The sequence below is a fragment of the Budorcas taxicolor genome, chromosome 5, assembly GCF_023091745.1.
Source record: "Budorcas taxicolor isolate Tak-1 chromosome 5, Takin1.1, whole genome shotgun sequence".
Lineage (NCBI taxonomy): Eukaryota > Metazoa > Chordata > Mammalia > Artiodactyla > Bovidae > Budorcas > Budorcas taxicolor.
In genome coordinates, this window is record NC_068914.1 from 30,617,695 (window position 1) to 30,639,656 (window position 21,962).

General features: G+C 44.0%; 1 protein-coding gene across 3 annotated transcripts in view; it reads left to right on the forward strand.

Moving 5' to 3' along the window:
- The window catches only part of FAM13C (family with sequence similarity 13 member C), a 153,801-nt gene that overhangs the window by 88,750 nt on the left and 43,089 nt on the right, over nucleotides 1–21,962 (forward strand). For all 3 annotated transcript variants that reach the window (XM_052639918.1, XM_052639919.1, XM_052639920.1), the window contains exon 6: nucleotides 6,521–6,605. In XM_052639918.1, coding sequence (XP_052495878.1) covers nucleotides 6,521–6,605 — 85 coding nt within the window. The remainder of the gene's footprint in view (nucleotides 1–6,520; nucleotides 6,606–21,962) is intronic.

Consider the following 21,962-nt stretch of genomic DNA (forward strand, 5'->3'; position numbering starts at 1 on the left):
TATAGTGAGTGTTGGGAGGGAAAAATGCAAGGTGTTAAAAGAAATTGGAGGCCCCTGTTTGGATAAAGGTAATCAGAAGTGGTTTAAGATTTGATGGGAATTTAACTGTGAAGGAATTACACCTGAAGTAGGCCTGGGGAAGTAGGGGCAGGGAGCAAATAGAAAGAAGGGTGGCATATGTGTATATGTGTGTGTGTGTGTGTGTGTGTGTGTTTGGTGAGGGAGCATACACAGAAAACTTGGAAGCTCAGGGAACAAGAGTGCTCAGTAGAATGGAGATGTTCAGGGGCCCCACTGTGACCTCAATTTTGAGCAGATTTCCAGTTTGACCTTGCTACAGACAATCTATGTCGAGTTCTTGGATAGATAAAGGGATGGGCGAGGGTCACTAAGCCTCTTCATGGAAGTTAAAAGTAAGCTATCCGTTTTCTGCAACTGGTAAGTTGTAGACAAAGGCATCCGGAAATAGTGTTTCACCATCCAGCCTGTGTGGGTGTTCCCCATTCCAACCCAACTAAAGTGAGACCCGGTAATTGTAGAGGAAAGAAAATGAGTAGAGTATTTTTTAAAACAAGTCACATATTTTCCATTGTGTGAAAGAGAAAAATTAGCTTGTAGAAAACCACACCTAGGCTTCACGCTCGTCTCTCTGGTTTCTTTGGTGACCAAGTGGGAGCACTGGGAAGCAGAGGCAGTCATCGTTCTTTAGAGGATCCATCAGCCTTTGTTCAGTTTTCCTGGAGATCCTAGTGACCCATTCAGCAAGACTTTGGATGTAAACCTGGAAAACCCCTGGCAGGCAAGCCTTGAGGGATGGGCTGGGGACAGCCTGATAGAGAAGCCCCAGAGCACGAGAAGGACCAGAGACTCAGCCTGACGGGGTTGACTGCCTATCATTCTCCTCTAGGGCTAAAGCCTGTTCCTGCATAAAAGGTCACCGAGTCAGGCTGAATTGGAGGAACAGTGGCTTACTCACTCTGTCCCCAGGCCTGGCCTGTGGCTTCTCCCCCTCATCGCCATAACTGCGACAGTAATAACTGGCATCATTGTTTTACTCGTCTGTTTGTGTATTAGCTGTGTCTCTAGACTGGGGCCCATGAGGAAGGGGCTGACATCCGTCTCAGGCTCTGGAGCCCAGCGCAGCTCTTTGTACACTGAGAGCTGCCAGAGCCTGGGAGCTGCGCGTACACTGGTGCAGCTGCGGGTGGTGTGGCCCTCGCGTACGCAGTGGGAGCTTCTCAGAGGCAGCTCTGCGGGGCTCAGCCCTGATGGGACTGCGTGTCTCCTTCTTGCCCCTGGAGAGATGCGTGTGTGACGGCGGCATGGATCGCTCCCGGGGGAGGCCGCTCCTGTCTGGATCCTCTGGTCACTGGGGGCTGTCCCATGCAGGGCGTCCACATCCCCACACTCTTCCTGTGCCGAGAAACAGGAACAGTAGCAGGCAGTCCCCAGGTCAGGGGTCAGTGCGGGGTAGGGACGGGGCAGAGCTGATGGCCGTTGGCATGCAGCTTCTTCCAGTCTGCCCCCTGGTCCTCAATTCCAGCAGTTCACGCTTTCCCTTCTCCTTGGATGTCTTCTTTTCCACGAGACCTTCATCTTCTCTCTCCTGTTTCATTGGGCACTCTCTTCTTCCCTGTCCCATTAAACTTCCTCCTGTCTGATGTCTGCGAGAGGAACAAACCAGCTGTGCAAATAAACCTTCTTTGATGCTTGGCATCTCTGTTGAGCTTCAGCACTAGTGAGGGAGACGGACGGCAGGGAAGATGGCTGGGAGCCACCCATGACTACTTCCAGCTGTAACTGGGTCTCAGCGTTTCACACTCTCCGGGCGACTGGAGAGGCCTCTGAATGTGACCTGACAAACCCCTCTGAAGTGAGATTCTTCACTCTTTGTGTTGTGTGAACACTTGGTTTAGTTCCACAAACACCATCCAAGCACACATACTGCCAGCTTCCATGCATCAGCCTCAGTACATGAGCATCAGTGTTTTCTGTCCTGGAAAGTTGGAAGGGAACTTACAAGTCACCTGGTCTCAAGTACTTCCTGGGCAGGATTGCAGAGTAAGGCCTGGGAGGTGGAGTGATGGGTCAGGATGCAGAGCTTCGGTTGGGGTCTGGCCCCCCGCGCCTAGCGCTCTGTCCAGCAGCCTCTGGGGTTTGGAGACGCACACAGTAGCCACAGTGTCCAGGGCTTGAGTGTTTGCCGTGTGCTGTGCCTTCCTCATCTCATTCCTGAAGCCGCTGCCTTTGTTGCTGGCATCACTGCCTCTCGTTATACATGAGGAAAGTGAGGCTTAGACTAGCCAAGGTTCTTGTCCAAAGTCAGCCGCACAGTGTGTGGCAGACACAGCTCCTGGTTCTGTGTGAAGGCCGTGCCCTCTCTGCTTTGTAGAATCTATAAGAGCACGTAGAGCTGACGAGAGGCGGCTGGTCCCACATCCTCCTGCTAAACGTAGAGAAGGACTGATTTTGTTTTTTTAAAACCGTGGTAAAATAGACAACATAAAATGTCACAATTTAGCCATTTTAAACCATACAATTCAGTGGCATTAAGCACTGTGGTGTTTTTGGGCAGACATCACCACCATCTGTCTCCAGAACTTGACTTACCTTCCCAATCTTCCACTCCATACCCATTGAACACAAACCTTTTCTTCCCCACCAGCCCCATGGCAACCACCATTCTACTTTCTGTCTCTCTGGATTTTACTGCCTAGAATGTGTGTCCTTTTTGACTGGCTTATTTCACTCAGTATAATGTCCTCAAGGTTCATCATGTTGTAGCGTGTGTCAAAACTTTCTTCCTCTTTAAGGCTAAATAATATTTCATTGTATGTATTGTATATATCACATTTCATTTATCAGTTCATCTGCTGGTGAGCACCTTGGGTTGTTTCCACCTTGTATTAATCTGCTAAAACGCTATTAGGGCTACAATTAAAAAAAGAGATGCCGCAGACTCAGGGCCAAAACATTTGTCACAGTTCTGGAGGTGGGAAGTCCAAGGAGAATGTGTCAGCAAAATTGGTTTCTCCTGAAGCCTCCTCCATGGCTTGCAGACAGCTGCCTTCTCGCTGTGTCCTCACATGGCCTTTTGTCTGTGACTGTGCATCCCTGGGTCTCTCTCTCTCTATATATATTGTTCTGAGGGCACTGGTCAGCCTCACCCTTATGATCTTACTTTACCTTCAGTTCAGTTCAGTTGCTCAGTCATGTCCGACTCTTAGCAACTGCATGAATCGCAGATGCCAGGCCTCCCTGTTTCCATCACCAACTCCCGGAGTTCACTTAGACTCACGTCCATCGAGTCGGTGATGCCATCCAGCCATCTCATCCTCTGTCGTCCCCCTCTCCTCCTGCCCACAACCCCTCCCAGCATCAGAGTCTTTTCGAATGAGTCAACTCTTTGCATGAGGGGGCCAAAGCACTGGAGTTTCAGCTTTAGCATCATTCCTTCCAAAGGAATCCCAGCACTGATCTCCTTCAGAATGGACTGGTTGGATCTCCTTGCTGTCCATGGGACTCTCAAGAGTCTTCTCCAACACCACAGTCCAAAAGCATCAATTCTTTGGTGCTCAGCCTTCTTCACAGTCCAACTCTCACATCCATACATGACTACTGGAAAAACCATAGCCTTGACTAGACGGACCTTAGTCGGCAAAGTAATGTCTCTGCTTTTGAATATGCTGTCTAGGTTGGTCATAACTTTTCTTCCAAGGAGTAAGTGTCTTTTAATTTCATGGTTGCAGTCACCATCTGCAGTGATTTTGGAGCCCCCAAATTTTCCCTTGATTGCCTCTTAAAGGCCTCATCTCCAAATGTAGTTGCATTGGAGGTTGGGGCTTCAGTATATGAATTTGGGGCAGACAGTTCAGTCCATAATACACTTCTTGGTTATTGTGAATAATGTTGCCATGAACGTGGATGTACCCATATCTGTTAAGAGTCACTGCTCTCAGTATTTTGGGGGTTTACTCAGCAGTGGGCTGACTGGCTCATACAGCAGTTCTGCTTGTAGAATGACCCGTGTTTAGGGATACCTGTTGTGGAGCCCCCGTTCTGCGTGCCATTACAGCTGCGCCATCTCGCGCTAAGGGGCAGTAGGCGTGTAGTGCTAGTGGTGTTAGTCGCTCAGTCGTGTCCCAGTCTTTGCGACTCCATGGACTGTGGCCCGCCAGGCTCCTCTGTCCATGGGATTCTCCAGGCAAGAATCCTGGAGTGGATTGCCATTCCTTTCTCTCAGAGGATCTTCCTGACCCAGGGATCGAACCTGGGTCTCCTGCATTGCAGGCAGATTCTTCACCATCTGAGCTACAGGGAAGGTAAGATTTCTTAATTTTCAGAGTAGTTTTGCTCCTTATAAGAGACCACTCCAGTTTTTAAGGTCCTTCAGTAGAAAGCTAGCCTGGGATCATGTGTTTTTGCGTCCCAAATGCTTGGTTAATAAAACTTTGCAGAAACCTGGTACCCTTGCTCCTTCTGTACCTCCTATCAATAACCTTGGGACCTTGCTTCTGCATGTAACTCCTGGGAAAACATCCCAGGGAGGAAGAAGAAGCTGTAAAAAATGGGCTGGTATCAGACAGATGCTTCATCTGAGCTGTGGGCCCCTGGCCGTCAGCCCCTGAGCATGGGGGTGGTTTGTACCAGGTCTTACTCCATCTCTGAGCTGAGCAGAGGAGAGGTCCTGAGCCTGTTTGAAAGAGGTTCTGCCACTTTCAAACTGGCCAAAAGACTAGGGATTTAAGATATTCCTCAATGAGAAGCTTTTGAAAAAGCATTTATTTCTTTGTCTGCACTGGGTCTTAGTTGCTGCATAAGAGATCTTCAATCTTCTTTGTGGTAGGTTGAGATCTTTAGTTGTGGCATGCGGGATCTAGCTCCCAGACCAGGTATTGAACCTGGGCCCCCTGCATTGGGAATGAGGGGTCTTAGCCGTTGCACCACCAGGAAAGTCCCTCAGGGAGAAGCTTTTTAAAACACAGCGGTGGGTTCATATTTACTCACGTAAACAGAAGGATGAGAGTATGTGTGCAGAAAGGGGTTGGGATGTGAGGAGGTGTGGGGGTTGGCATTTATGTGGGGTAAGGAATCAGGCTGTCTGGGGATGAGGGGTGAGAACAGGATGTGTGAGTGGGAGTTGAGGATGAGGGTGTATGTAGGGGTGTATATAAAGTAGGGTGTTGGTGTGGGGGGATGAGGATAAAGGGACTGGGGGGGAGGGATGGGCGTGTGTGTGGGTGGAGGTGGGGTATTTAGTTGTAAGCTATGTGTGGAGTAGAGTGTGAAGGTAGACTTGGGCATGAGGGTGTGGAGGAGGGGGGTGAAGGTGTGTATAGGGTCGGGAGCCGGAGTAAGTGTATAATAGAGTGCGAGGGTATATGTAGGAAGTGGCAGTGGGTTATGAGGGTGTGTGGGGACCAAGCTATATGGAGGAGGTAGGAGCGTGTGTGTGTGTGTGTGTGTGTGTGTTGGGTCATAATGGGGGGGAACCCGTGGCTCTACTCCAGGTAGTGCCCCCTGCTCCCCACCGACCTCTGCTGGGAACGTGCTGGGCGGAAGACCCTGGTGGGTGGAGGAGCTCTGAGGCCGTTGCAGGGAAGAGGGCCCGGCCAGGGACTCGGCGTGACTCACTTTCACCTGCTGGGGGACCGAGCTTGCCCAGCATCTGCATCATGGCAGGACACGTGCATCAGTCTGTATGACTTTGCTCTTATTAGGAAACACGGGAGGAATTTAAAATGAGAAGTGAAGCCGGGGATGGGGGAGGTTGGCTGGGAGTTACAAACAGTGAATTGCTTCACCCTCAGCGGCGGGGTCAGACTAAGGGACCAAGGTCATCATCTCCCTCCATCCCTGCCCTCTGTTCTGACAGCAGGCGGCTGTAGCCTCTCCATGTGAGAAAAGTAACTTGAGAAGTCACACGTACACTCGCACACACAGACCCCCCCCTCCAGACTCAGGCACACAGCCCACGTGCAGATGCAGAAAAGGGAGCCCCGAAGCACCTCCCAGCTGCCAGGCGGCCTCTGCAGCAGTAACTCTTTGTGCACTGCGGGCTGCTGCGGCTTTGCAGGGGAGGGATGCTGGCTTTTATGAATGGTAGCCAGGGAGGGGCTAATGTCATCCGCTCCTGATGTCAGCACGGTGAATGAAACACTTGGAAAGCGTAAAGGCTCAGGCACCCGGGAAGCAGATACCTTCTCAGATTGGCCCTCTGGGTGCAGCGTCTCTTGTTGACGAAATCACTGGTCCCATGTGTCACAGATAATCAATATACGTTAGATTTACATAAAAGAGCAACTGAGACTGCATGTGGAGTAACGCGCCTCTGCTTCTGGCACAGCCAGTTCTGCCCGAGAGCCCTTTCTGGCCAGGTGCTGGGGAAGGAAGCTGCAGACCCAGCATTGCGTTAGCATCTAACTGAGCCAGCCCGATGTTCTGCTTCTGCTGGCAGAATTCCTTGCTGAAGCTCCAAGCCGTGGAAACTGATCTGTGCTCTGCCTTTTTGACACACCAGGAAGAAGCTGCGCAGGTGCACGGAGTCAAGGACCCAGCCCCAGTGTCCACCCAGAGTGTACCTGCCGAAGGGGCAGGGGCCGCAGGTAAGAGGCTGGGCTCGGGGTCCTCATCTGTGCTCCCAGGATAGTTTCACCCCTTGCTGCTTCCCCTGAACCCGGCTCCTGTGGGAAACAGTGCCTGGTGCACTGGGGCGCTGGCAGGGAGCAGGGGGAGTTAAGACGTGCTGGAATCTAGATCTTTCTCTCTCGCTGGGGACCAGAGTCCCCAGAGATGGTGTCAGGTGAAAAGGCACCCATCATAAGTGGTCTTCATTTTCCTGTTTGGAGTCCTGTGATACACCCGTGGTTTGTTTATATTACTGGATTTAGATCATCTGGGCTGTGTTGAGACTCTCAATATTTTTGAGGGGTTGGGGAGTTTTAACATTGCTTGTTAGGTGATCCATCAACCCTGGGAAGGTGGAGGTGAATGATGTGGCTTCTTCTAATCCTATAGTGTCTTGTTCTGTCTCATTTTTTTTTTAAGCATTAATTTTTGTTTTGATAAAGTCTCAAACTTGGGTCTCATTTGTCTGTTAGTTTCTCTGGTTTTAATCTCGCAGAGAGTAGGTTGGCTAGCAAGCAGAAGGTGAACAGATGCTCCCAGGAAGACTTCAGTGTGAAAGAAATAGTAAATTTACATGAGTAGAAATGAGAGCACAGCATATCTTTTATAACACCAGTGGGTCAGAGGTTTGCAGCCTGGTTTCTGCTTGGATGGTGGAAATAGGTTTAGGTGAGCTTGCTTCATGAAATATCCTTTAGGAATGGAAGGAAAAAATTTACAAAGGTAATGTATTTCAATATCATTAGCAATAGTGCATTGAATACCGTACTGTTTAAATCAGACCCACGTGGTCTAAGTAGGCAAAACAGTCATCTTCAATGTTTAAATATGTATTAGTGGCTAATAATAGCTAGTAGTAGTAGCCACTATTATTGTCAAAGACTTTCTATGCTCAGGCACTGTTGTAAACTTCATAGTTATTAATTTAAACCCTTAAACCTGTGAAATAATACTATTCATAGTAAAGACACTGAGGCCTAGTGTGACCCTACTTGTAAGTGATAAATTATTTCCCTATGTATGTAGATGGCCAGTTGGGTGTCTTGTTATGTGGTGAGCTCCTCGGCTCTGTTAGCCATTGTGTTTGGATGAGATGCAAGTAAAATTGGTCAAGAGCCAATGCCGAGCCAATTAGGGATTTGAGTCAAATGACTAGACAATGCCCTTCTTTTTCCACCAACCCCCTATTCCACTCTCTGTAAACAAGCAACATAGAAACATAGAAGTCCCAAGCCAAATACAAGTTAATTTTTGAATTATCTGATGTTCACAAGTATCTGATAAGGACCGTTCAATATAATATTTGTTGCATGTTGGATATGTGTATGTGTATTTGTGTATATATATATATATATAATATATATATTTTATCATGACTTTTGTGTGTAAATGTATTTTATTTTTTCCAAAGGTTGGTAGTAGTTTTATATGTTCTCACTCTTGATGGAGAGGATTTTGAACCAACTTATTAATACATTCTTTATTAAATAGAGATGTGTACCCTGGTGGCTCAGTCAGTAAAGAATCTACCTGCAATGCAGGAGACCTGGGTTCGATCCCTAGGTCAGGAAGATCCCCTGGAGTAAGAAATGGCAACCCACCCCAGTATTCTTGCCTGGAAAATCCCGTGGACAGAGGATTATAGTGGCAGGCTATAGTCCACGGGGCCCCATGAGTCAGAAATGACTTCATGACTAAACTGCAACCACCGCATTTATGTGGGGATCACCTGTATAAAGGAGCCATCAGCATATTCCGGCTTAGCTGTCAAATAATAGGAACGGGCAGAAGCTTCCTTACAGAGGAGCTTTGTGGGCTGGATGTTGGGTTTTCTAAAATGTAGGTGAATCTGAGATATTCCAGTCTTTCCGAGAGAGTTTATGAAACAGAAAAGTTTCCACTCTGTGTGTGTGTGTGTGTGTGTGTGTGTGTGTGTGTGTGTGCGTGCGCACACACACACACACACACACTGGGCAGGGACAGCTCCTGCAAGTTTGCAAAGGTAAAACCCATCTTGATGTTTTTTGGCCTTTGCAGAGCTTATGAATAAGGAGTCTCATTTAGCTAAATCGACTGCATGGGAATCGATGCAGGGAAAGTGAAGTCCCAGCCACTGTATTGGACCTTGGCACATGCTTCTTTTTTATTTTACTTTTTTAAAAATCCCTTTGAAACAATCTAGAAATCACTTACTAGATGTTTTCAGGGAAGTAAGGAGTCTGTCTCTTCATGTGGTAAGAATGTTGCCAAAGTGATGAGCATGAAAGAAGCTTTCACAGTTCAGCTTATGGGGTGGTTCGGGCTCACTGGCTTCCAAGACACACTCTTATAGGAAGGCTATACACGCTCCAGTCCACGTGTTACTTGGAAGGGAGAAATTTATGTTCACGCTAGATCAGCATTTCTTCACTCTGGGCCTATGGCTGGGTTTCTGGAGAGATCTCTGAACTCCTGGAAACTGTAGTTGTGCGCATGCCTAAAGCCCCGATGATAGTGTTATAGCATAGATGAGCACAGATGCCATAAGTCTATCAAAGATTATGGTAACTTAAAATAATATTTTTCTCTTAAAGTCTAGAATCTAGCCCTGGGCCTTTGATGTCTGCAAATATTGGATTAGTAATAGTTAATGTTACTATTTGGTATAATAAGGACAAAATCCAGCAAGTGATTTTTATAGAAATATCTGGATGTAATAGGCAGCTAATTAACCTTTCAAAGCAAACATTCACAAATATAAATTGTTGTGATTTATATTGGTTTCAGTCTTACTTGAAATTTGATTTAAGGCATGACTTAAGTTGTTTATTTATTTTAAACATGAAAGTTAAATTTATTTATTTACTCTTTTGGCCACACCATGTGGCTTGTGGGATCTTATTTCCCCGACCAGGGGTTGCTTGGGCCCTCAGCAGTGAGAGCGTGGAGTCCTAATCCATGGACCTCCAGACAATTCCCTAAAGTTGTTTAACATTTATGGAGGGCATCTGAAATGATAGTCTGAGCAAAATTTTGTATCCTTTATGTCTTTGATCTTAAATGAAAATATTGAGTTTTAACTTGAATTTACAGAATACAAAGATTCATCACATCTAGCAAAATATCTGAGATGCTCCCTGTTCTAGAAATGCAATTACAAACTGCACTTGCAGTAAGAGCAGATTTTATGACACCCTGAAGGGGCACTGTGTTCTAGAGAGTGTTAGTGAACCTTCCCTCACATCACAGTTACCAGGAAGCTTTTATACCTGGGTTTCTCAGTCTTCATCTCTAGACACTCAAGGGTTCGAAGTCCTAGAGTCTTTATATTTCATTAATGTTTTCAAGTACTGGAAGCCACTATTTAAGTGGATAGTATCTTAAATTATGAGAGTGAAAAGGTCAGGTTCTCTTAGGTTCTCTTTGACTTAGTTTCATCCACAGGTAGAAGCTTACAGACCACATGGATTTGCAGGGTTTGTGAGCAGTTGGCTCAGTGCGTTTACTTCAGGAGGAGAAAGGTGCTCAAGCTGGAGCTCGAGATGGGCAGGATAGGGACAGATCTGAGGGAGGTAACAACATTTAGAAAAAAGTGATAGAATGGTTGCCAGTTTCAGGGCAGTGCCAGGGCTGTGCTGAGGGTCACTGACTGCCCCGGTTTTAGCACTGAAAGTCCCACTGCTGGGGGACCCTCAGTTCCGGGCAGTCCAGGACAGTTGGTCACCCTGCCTGTGTGCTGCAGACTGCATAATGTGAGATGGGAAGCCACATGGTGCTAAGGGCCCAGATCCCTCTAACTGAATCAATAGCCTCTTACAGTTGAAGCAGACGTTTCCACCGGACATTAAAAAGCTCCTGTTCTGGTGTTGTTGATTGGAAAATGGAATGGGGATTGTCTTTTCAGCTTTTCATCATTTTCAACATGTGTAGAAGGACTATTTGACATTGTTCCACATGACTAAGTATAGTAATGCCTGTTCTGTTTGAGCACAGGTGATGGAGTTTTTAGTATAAGCTATCACTGGAGACTTATTACTAGAAATAATAGGTCCAGGGACTTCCCTGGTGGTCTAGTGGTTAAGCTTCCATGCTTTCACTGCAAGAGACACAGGTTTGATCCCTGCTTGAGGAACTAAGATCTTGCGTGCCTGGCCAAAAAGAAATTCGAAAGCAATGCATAATTAATTGCTTTATTCTAAAATCTTGATTTTCAAGTTGAAATTTTCATTTGGCTAAGAGCCTTGTTGCTAACGTTGATTGTCAAACAATGCTCACATCATATATCTAGGTGCTGCTTCTGCTGCTGTGTGCTCAGTTGTATCCAACTGTTTGTGACCCCATAGACTGTAGCCTGCCAGGCTCCTTTGTCCATTGAATTTTCCAGGCAAGAATACTGGAGTTGGTTGACATTTCCTACTCCAGGGGGTCTTCCCGGCACAAAGACTGAACCTGCATCTCTGGTGTCTCCTGGATTGGCAGGCAGATTCTTGACCACTGTGCCACCAGGGGAACCTATATCTGGGTACAGTCTGTAATTATTCCCAAAAGAATCCTGCATAGTCTGCAGGTTTCTTCCTAATTGTTGGAGTTGAAATGGGGCAGAGTCAAAGAGAACCTGACTTTCTCTGTCATATTTCAAGACACTGTCTATTTAACCAGATATTCTCACTTGGCAGGGCTTATTAAATGTACAGTTGTCTGGGCTGTCCACCACGATACAAAATTAAAGTGTAGAGATGAGGCCTGAAAATCTCCATGTTTGCAAAGCTCCTGTTGATGATTCTGATGTTCAGGGAGATTCGGGAACACTTTGTGGAACTCAGTATTCCTGCAAGGGCACCATGCAAGTTGTTATTGCTGAAGGTGAAGTTTATAATTGGATTTCAGGAACAGGGAGCACCTCAGGTCTCCCACGAGGTGGGTCTGATTATCCACATCATGTCCCATCCTATCTGGCAGCAGCCCTCAGAAATAGTCTTTGAAAGTCAGTATGAGGGACTCTTTAAGACCTGAACCTCAGAAGTGCCCAGAACTCCTAGTATCTTTTAGAAACTTCATACACTGAGTTCGTGTTTGTGGGTATATTATTTCTAAATCCTCCTTGAACCTTTTTATGTTGTTTAGTATGTAGCACTGATGTGCTCTAACTAGAAAATGGCCATCACCGTAGAGCAGCACTTCATCTTCTTGTTCTAAGCTGGGTCCTCTAAAACAGTGGTCTTCTCCCCACTTCCGCACTCTGAGCAACATCTGGAGATATTGTTTTGGTGTCACAGCTGGAGTGTGAGTGCCAGTGGCATCTAGTGGGTAGAGTCCAGAGGTCCTGCTGAACATCCTTCAATGTATAAGACAAGCCATGACCCCAGCACTGCCCCCAACAAATTGTTATCTGGTCCAAAATGTCAAGAGTGCCAGGGTTTAGAAACTCTGCTTTGAAGGTCTTTAAATGAATAATATCAACCTTAGCTAACAATGACCTCTTCTTGTGCACCAGGCATTGTTTCATGAATTTTCTTACTTTATCGCCACAACCACCCTAGGAGGCATTACTATCCCCAGATGAAAGATGAGGAAATGAACTGGGAGACTGGATGTAACTCGTAGACGGTCCCACAGTAGTGAGTGGTGGCGGGTGCTGGGAGGAAAGGGAAGGAGTGGGGAAATCTCCCCAATCAGACTCCACGGTCTGAGTGTTTCACATGCTGTTTCCTTTGCCATCCTAAATGCAAAGTCCACATAGTTCTAATATTCTTGAACTTGAAATTGAGCCCAAAGGCAGCCTAGGTACACGCTGTACAACTAATATGCTTTAAAGTCATTTTTAAAGTACATCCCTGACTATTTTGCTAGAATAAAAACATCTAGATTTGTAGTTGATTAACCACTGCAGGCCCTCTGTTCCTGGAGGCATTTCAGCTCCCCTGATCTTAACCATCTCTGGACCCCCTTGCCTTTCTCATGTGTATTTACCTGACCCACATAGTGTTTTCCAGATTAAGTGAAATAGTAAAATTTTATTTGTACATGTGGGCACAGGTACTATACTTTTGCCAAATGATACTATTGGGGGAAATTGGGCAAAGTGTACAAGGGATACGTCTACAATTTCTCACAACTACCCATGAAACTATGATGACCTAAATAAAAAAAGAATTAATACCTAAAAACATGGGCAGGGGGAGAGTTTCATCAACTATTCAAAAAATAATTATGGTTGTTGGATTGCTTTCCGTACTCTTCCTAGAGATATGTACATTGTTTACTTGACCTTTTTGTCATATCTTATAGTCTATAAAAGCTCCAAAAATCCCATTTTCTATCAAACTAATAGTTTACTGCTGATTATCTGTTAAGTGTAGATGGGTTAGTTTTCTTCACTGGCCCACACTGAGGGTCATCTGCCCTTATTGACCTTCCTCGTGGTTTGTGAGCTTCTTCTGCGGTTGCTTTGCATTTTACTCTTTGAAAAATACTAACATCATCTGCAAACTCAGACTCACAACTCTATTTTTGCTTCTATGTTGTTTTCGAAATATGAAGAAAGATTAATTCAGGATCCATTAGCAAGGATTAGTACTGACATGTCTCCCATAAAGATACTAATTCAACCCTGTTCTTTGGGGCCTATTAGTAAGTGAATTTTTTTATCCATTACAAAACATTTAGCCCAGTCATCATTTGGTTTTGTTTTTAAATAACATTTGGTATGAACACCATGCCGTAGACTTCTTGAAAGCCCAAATGAATTATATTCATTGCTTCTGTCTTGCTCAGAAACATAGCTCTTTGTAGAACTTGATACGCTTCTTGGGTAATCTTGGACAGGTTATTTGACCTCTGTGCCTCAGTTTTCTTTTCTTTGAAAAGGGAAAAAGGATAGTATCTACCTCTTAGGATTGTTTCGAGGATGGCGTAGCATAATACATATCAGGTTTTTAGCATCTCACCCAGGGTAAATGCTCAATAAATGTCAGTGATCATTATTTAAAAAGCTGGCCATTCAGAGCTTATATTGCCTTTTCTCCAGTTGATAATGCTTGCATTTGTCTTTAAATGTCTACTTTATTATAATTGCTGATGACTTGCAAGGTGTGGAAGTGACGTTTAGCACTGTTTATTCCCTAGGTCCTCTCTCGAGTCCTGTATTTGATTGACATTGTACTAGTTCTCTTAAGCAAAAGGTATTTATGACAGCATTAATCCGTCATAAATACCTTTTGCTTAAGGGAATCAAGAGCTGATGGTTGAATAATTACCTCTTATTAAAGTTGAAACTACATTCATTACCATAAAATCTATCCTGCGCTACACCTATGACTTAACTTGGCTAGAAAAGATCTTTACTGTTAACAAATTTTCTCTGATGCTTTTATCACCATCTTCATAGTCTCTGAAACAGGGAGCTTCACAATAATCCTTGTTTTCCAAATAAAGTATTTTTAAAAATGATTTCAAAACTCATAGATGACAACATAATTATCTGATAGTCATTTCTATAACTGCCTTATAAGTAAAAATCCCACAGCCTGAACCATCTGGTAATTATTTAAAAATTTTTTAAATTCAATTTTATTTATTTTTTTACAGTTATTTCCATTTTATTTAATTTATTTTTTTTTATTTTTATTTTTATTTTATTTTACTTTACAATACTGTATTGGTTTTGTTCAATTTTAAAGTCAGGCCAAGAGCTGTGGTGGATTATGTTATTGTCCCATTTATCCTCACTATACTGTTTATAGAGATTCTGAGTTTTGAAGAGGCTCATCTGGCCAAGGACATAATAGCTGTGAACAAGCTTAGGACTCTGACTGCAGAGCCTAGACTTTTAATCTGTGCACTTATACATGTGTTAGGTTTTCAAGTAATAGATCTTATTTTTAAGAGGTTTTAGGTTTATAGAAAATTGAGCATACAAACAAACATACAACATACAAACATACAAACAGAGAGTTGTCATATGCCCCCTTTCCCCTGCACATCATTTCTCATATGTTATAGTCATTTTAAAAGCCTCCTTCCTGCTCATTCGTTCTTTCATGCTTTTGAAGAATGGTCTGGAAGAGATCAGACAGTTTGCCTAGATGCTCAGTGTCTGACAGTGCTCTGAACAACCCCCAGGCCCGAGGTGGACAACCTCCTCTGTCTCTTCCAGTTCCCTAGAATCATACTTCTCTGTGTCTCTGTGGAGGAACTGCAGGCACAACTTTTTGGACTTAATTTTTCATGATATTGAATGAGCCTATGAAGATACAGTCTGCTTTGAAGGCTGGAATCTCTTTCTGTAGTCTTCCTGTTTGCCTTGTATATAATTTCCTTTTGCTTTTCAAAGCACATTGGCTCATTAATTAAAACCTTCTTTTGAAAATGGGTCTTGCTACCTTAACAGCAGATTTTTATCAGCTGTCCCATTGAGATGTTCAGTTGTGCAGGAATCAGCTAGAACATGCAGAAAGCTGTTTAGGCTGAGAAATGATCAGCATTCCAGCACCCAGCTTTCCCCATGTACTGGGAGGATGCTTCTGAATCTTGGACACTCACAGGTGTTACTTGCTCTTTGTCCTCCCCACTCCTCTGCCCCCGACAGCTTAGCTGAGCACTTGGCTCCACTCTGTGACACGTGGAAGGGAAAAGATGTTTTCAGAGATTAGACCCTGTTCATCAGCCATTTCCCTTGATTATTTCTCAGTGGTTCTTTGACAGTATGCATATAGGTGACGAAGTTAAATCTTGAATAATGAGAAGAAAGTGAAAACATTCATTGAGTCCCTTGGTTAGACTTGTCTAGAAGGTCATTTCTTCTTTTCTCCCCAAATTGTGTATTTGGTTTGGTGCTGTATAGACAGAGAAGGCAATGGCACCCCACTCCAGTACTCTTGCCTGGAAAATCCATGGATGGAGGAGCCTGGTGGGCTGCAGTCCATGGGGTTGAGAAGAGTTGGACACGCCTGAGCGACTTCACTTTCACTTTTCACTTTCATGCATTGGAGAAGGAAGTGGCAACCCACTCCAGTGTTTTGCCTGGAGAATCCCAGGGACGGGGGAGCCTGATGGGCTGCCGTCTATGGTGTCGCACAGAGTCGGACATGACTGAAGCGACTTAGCAGTAGCAGCAGCAGCTGTATAGAAGCTGCTTCCAAAAATGTGAATGATCCCTGCCGCAGGTGTTCTCCAGAACAATGCAAAGTATGGAATTCTTCCGTTTCTCAACATGACAGAAATCCAGCAGTCTGACCTTGTCCTCGGGTGGGTCCTGCTACTCTATCCCACAGCACAGTTCTGAGTTTGGGCAGAAGTCACTAACATCCAAAGGCCTCAGGCTGCCTCAGGTTAGTTTACTTCCACTTCAGAATAGACTCAACCTTGTCACCCTGCCTCGCCTGCCTTCTCATCCACCCCAGCAGCATAGTGTCTATGTGCCGTGTGTGCTAAGTCGTGTTCAAGTCTTTGCAACCCTGTGGATGGACTATAGCCAACAGGCTCCTCTGTCCATGCGATTTCCCAGACGAGAATACTAGCGTCGTTGTCATTTCCTTTTCCAGAGAGAGTGTCTTTGGTTTTCTTCTTTTTCTTGCTCCATGACTTTCTGGCTGCTCCTTTTTCTCAGGTACTACCTTACCGCTTTGTCTTCCCGTGTCTCCATTCAGTCTAGTTGGGGTACTTTCCTTTGCTAAGCCAGTTACCATGTGCAATGAAAGCATATTTAAGATATTTATTGAAATTCATCTAGACATTTAAACTTGTTGGATATTACTCTAATACTGAAAATTTGGGTGAGTTCAAACTGTTTATACCTCCCAAAATGATACCATAAACAACATATTAGCAGAACGACACTGTAATTTTCCTTTGCTTGGGCCTTTGTTGATACTACCTTTTTTAAACTGGAGGTCATTTAGTCCTCATTGTTTACCATTTAAACAGTGAAAATACTTAAAAAGAGCTATAGAAGTGTCTTATCAGGGTGCATGTAAGTTATAGGATTTCTAAAATAATTGATAACAGTATATCCTGAAGATTTATGTACTTCAGTGTTATGTGTACTTGGCAAAAAGTGTTGCATATGTTAGATATAATAGCAGTCACTCAAGAAAACAATATTCCAGAATTGTCTTTCCATAATTCTCTAGGGAACAGGAGTGATAGTATTAAATTTATCTTAAGAACTACTAAAACACCTAAAATGTGGGTTACTATTTACTGATGGAAAATTTTTTAAATTAATTTTTATTAGAGTATATTTGATTTACAATGTCATGTTAGTTTCTGTTGTATAGCAAAGTGAGCCAGTTATACATAAACATATATCCACTCTTTCTTAGATTCTTTTCCCATATAGGTCATTACAGAGTGTTGTGTAGAGTTCTCTGTGCTATACAGTAGGTTCTCTTTAGTTATCTAGGGGCTTCGCAGGTAGCTATGGGCTAGTGGTAAAGTGCCGGTACAGGAGACCTGGGTTCGATCCCTGAGTCAAAAAGATCCCCTGGAGGAGGACATGGCAACCCACTCCAGTATTCTTGCCTGGAGGATCCCATGGACGGAGGAGCCTGGCAGACTACAGTCCATGGGGTCACAAAGAGTCAGACATGATTGAAGTGACTAAGCACACTTTATATATAGTAATATATATGTGTTCATCCCAATCTCACAATTTATGCCTCCTCCTTTTCCCCCTTAGTTTTGTTTTCTACATCTTGTGAGACTGTTTTGTTTTATAAATAAGTTCATTTGTATCAGTCTTTTAGATTTATGTAAGCAATATCATATGATAACTATCGTATGATAGTTATGTCTTTCTGAGAGTGTGACACTCTCTAGGTCCATCCATGTTGCTGCAAATGGCATTGCTTGCATCTTTTTACGGCTGAGTCCATTGTGTACATGTACTGCACCTTCCTATCCATTCCTCTGCCGATGGACCTTTAGGTTGCTTTCGTCTCCTGGCTATTACAAACAGTGTTGCAATGAACATGCTTCTTTTCAGCTTTAACTGATGGAAATTTAACTAGGAAGTTGCAACCAAAAATGCAGAGGCAAGGAATAAGTTTAGATCGGAGCTGAGGCTTCTTGATCAATGTAATTTTCTGGTTTTCAGGAAGGATTTTGGAATTTCTCATTGCTCACCTGATGCAGTGCCCAAATCTACTGGTGGTTCATTGGAATTGAAGTCAGTAATTGGCTCCTTCAAAATAAAAATGATGCTCATTACCCCGTCCCCTACTCCAGAAGCATGGTGTGAATGGTGAAGTGCATACTGAGGTTAGACCCAGTTAGAATATGTCTCCAGAGCTCCTCTCTATGCGTGTATAGGGCCTGCTGGGCACCTCCCCCTGGATGATCAAAAGTGCCTCCTAACTCAGCGCATCCAGAACCAGACTCATTTCCCCTCTGGCTCCCCTTTTCAGTTTCCTAACTAGGTCAAAGATGCCGTTGTAAATTCCAACAACAGCTGTCATTTATGAGTTCTGTGTCATTGATGAGTTATTATGCCCCCTTCCCTAGGCACTGTACAAAGCACTTGAGGTTCCTTATGTTTTTAAAAATCCTTCTAACAGTTTGTGAGGTAGATACTGATGTCATTTTCACTTGAAAAAGATCGGGAAGCTAATACTGAGAAAGATTGAATAATGTATCCCAAGTCACACATCTGCCAAAGAATCGACTTGATCTAGGTGTTTCTGAAACTGTAATCAATGTTTTTAGCCTTGATGGCAAACTGCCCCTTGAGATCTGCAGGGTGCTTGCCATGGAGCCCAGCCTTGCTTTCACCATGACAAATTCCTCACCCCTGTGGCTCCCTGATGTTTCCGGTGACTGTCAACAGAAGCTGGCACATAAAATCCTGCTAGGAGTGCCAACCTTGTGCCATTTGGTAGCTTATCAGCTTCATTCACCCAGAATGTGTCTTCATCTGTCCTTACTTTTAGCCAACCATCCTCACCTTAGAGACACTGCTGCCCTCCCAGTGGTCTCTGAGCAGACAAGCTCATCTGTTTCCCTAGGCTTACTTCTTGGGATGACTTCAAGCTCTCAGTGTATTTAGCCATTTAAATTCAACACACTCTATAACTGAATCCATTATGTATCCTTCAGATGCTTTGAGTTTGTTTCCTGGTTGTGTTTTGGTGGCCCTTTTCGTGACGAGGCTGCCAAGAACTCTGATGCTTGAGCTTCATTAGAATCGTGTACATGTTTCTGCCTTATTTAGTTTTTAATACCATTGAAGGCTGATGTTTAGCATTTTGCGATGTATCTCAGTGCTACATATCGGCCCACTAGGATGGGCAAACCCAGAAGCACAAATTAACAAATCCACAAGTCTAGGTCTAATTTGTGACTCAGATCTCAGCAGTCCGTCTCAAGTGGGTACAGACAGAGATTTATTTAAATCTTAAATCACTTTATTTATTTACTTTATAATTAAAATTTTTATTGAAGTATAGTTGATTTACATTTGAATCACTTAAGAATTCACATTGGAAAAATATATTTTAAAAATCTGATTCATGTGACAGCTGTAAATAGCATCTGTTTTGGGGTTGCAGCCAGCTCAGAAATGGGCTCTGGTCTTCACACCCGATGATAATGACTTGTCTCCGTTGTGGCCCCTACTGCTCAGTGAGCAGGCTGCCAGGAATTCTGTCTGGCCTGCAGGGTTGGAGACGTGGAGTCTTCTGCCTCAGGCATTGGTCAGACCCCCTGACCCCCACTGGAGTCATACCACCTTCCTTCCTGAATGTAAAATGAAGATCACATTACTGCCAGCCTCGTGTGGTTATTTTGAAGATTAAATCCTTGCAGAAACTCTAACTGGAAGTTTGAGGACATAGTGAGTCACTGCATAACTAATAGATATGATTATTATTCTTATTTACATGTAAGAAGTGGCAGGAGGTACAATATGTCGAGGGTGTGCTGGCTCTCATTTCCCACAGTAACCCTGTATGGACTCTTTGTGGAGCTGGTGCTCAGTAAGAGAGGACCGTATTCAAATTCCTTATTTTGATAATTGTTAAAAAATGATGGTTCTCAGGGTTACCGCATTTAGCAGTTTCTTTGCCTCATGTCAATGTTTTGCCAAATATGCTATACAAAGGATGCATGGGTGAACAGTGTTTTAATAGGAATTTATTTTAATGTGTATTAGTTAAAGAAATGTAACTAGCACATCAAATGCACGATTTCTTGGCCCTCATTGCCTAAGATGAAGCTGAAATTTTAAAACATTTATAGATTGTAATTAAGATTATATATAATATATAATCTTACATATAATGAGGAGAGGGATAAATTAGGAATTTAGGAGTAACATATACATAATACTATATATAAAATAGATAAACATCAAGGGCCTACTATATAGCACAGGGAATTGTACTCAATATTTCATAATAAACTCTATGGGAAAGAATGTGAAAAAGAATAATTGAATCACTGCTATGCACCTGAAACTAACATAGCCTTGTAAATCAACTATATTTCAGTAAAAAAGAAATTAAGATTATATGTATAACATAGACATATATCACACATAAATACATATATATATATTAAAAATAGGTTTATGTGGATATGGCAAAAATTTTGTAGGGGGTACAGTTTTTTTTCATTTCATCCTCACTTAGTCTTGAGAGGCACCCACCATTATTCTCCCCATTTTACAGATGAAGAAACTGAGGTTTCAAAATGTTCACTTTTTTCTGAAATGCCTCTGAATAGGTGGAGGACCTGGGATTCCAACTCACAATCTTTTTTCTCTCTTGTTCTGTCTGTGGGGGTTGTTTCTTGCTTCCCTTCTCAGGTATCCTTTTTTTCCTCCAAATTTTTATATTAACTTTTATTGGTTTTTACTTCCTATACAATTAACATGTATTCATTACAGAAATTTTAGAACACACAAGGAAAAAAAATTATTGAGCTAATGCACATAATGTGAGATTATGTGCATTTTAAGTGTCAGTGATACACTATTGTTAACTATAGGTGTGATGTCGTACAGAGGATCTCCTCTGACTTTTCTGTCACAGCCCTGTCAGATGATCTAAACAAGGATGTTGAGAGAAATCAGGGAACACCCTGGAGCCCCAGAAGAAAGTATGAGCACCCCACATCCTGGTTCCCAGGCCCTCCCTCTGAACCGTACTACATCACAGCATGGACCTTGGCGAGCTGCCCCTTGCTTTGAAAGCGCGTTCCCGGGGTCCCAGCAGAAGCCACTCAAGTTTAATATTGCCGTAAGCTTCTCCCTGTTGGGGAGCCGGGTCTGCAAGTGGAGGCCTGGGCTGTGTTCCCAGGATGGCAGCAATGCTGGTTGGCACTAAGGCTGCCCTGGCTTCTTCTGAGCAAGGAGCTCAATGACCCTGTCTCCAATAGGCTTGTGCCCACCGGTTCAATTAAGCCACTTCTCAACTTAGATCCTGAGACAGAGAGCTCAGGTGCTACCCGATCACCAGTTTCTGACTGTCGCTTTTCAGCTGGACATATTGGGATCTTCCGGGCCCACCACCTCCTTCAGTGGTGATCTGTGGGGAAGAGAGGTTGTGATGTTAATGGCACAAAAAATGCCACAAAAACCAGATGCCGCTTACATGGAGAGTTACAGTTACAATTGCCGCACAGCTCAAAACAAGCCCTTCACAGTGGCCTGTGGTTCTCTGAAGTCATGTCTTAGGCTTCTGTGAGTTTCAGAGGTTGAGCTCTTTGTTCACCCCCACGTTAGTCATATGCCTAGGACCTCAAGTGCCCCCATTCATTATAAAGCACCGCCGAGAGGCTCCTGGCCTCTTAGTTTTTACCCTGGCCCCGCTGCTGAGCTGAAGGCCAAAGATCCTTTCCATTTCAGCAAAAAATATGCTGGTCCCAGGTGCTTGATAAAGATCTTTCTCTTCCTCATTGTTAATACCAAATGATACTACCCAGAAATAGGTACCATGAATAAAATGGATTTCTTCTTGGAGTCTAATGGTTTAAGAAGAGGATTTGGTGAGGCACTCAGACACTCCTTGGTGGATGTTGAAGGTCATTGTAGTGCATGCTGTCATTCATGTTACTCCTTAGGGCTCCCTCCAAATGGCAGTGTTTTCTGGCTAAATTACTCTTAGCAAGGGTGTCGCCTGTGGTGAGTTGTGTTAGTCACACTGCCTGTGGGCCTGGCTTTGGCATTCATCCGACTCCAGCTTTTCCCCAGCCCTCACCCCATCCATTTCTGACCAGCCTCAGGCGCTGACAAAAGTGCTGTCGGCAAGCCCCAGAGCCCGGATAGGAGGCATTGTCCACCCTCCCAGCCTACAGCCAAACAGGGCAGAAGCTGCCTGCAAACAGACAAGCACTTAACCCAACCTTTGTTGCACAAAGCA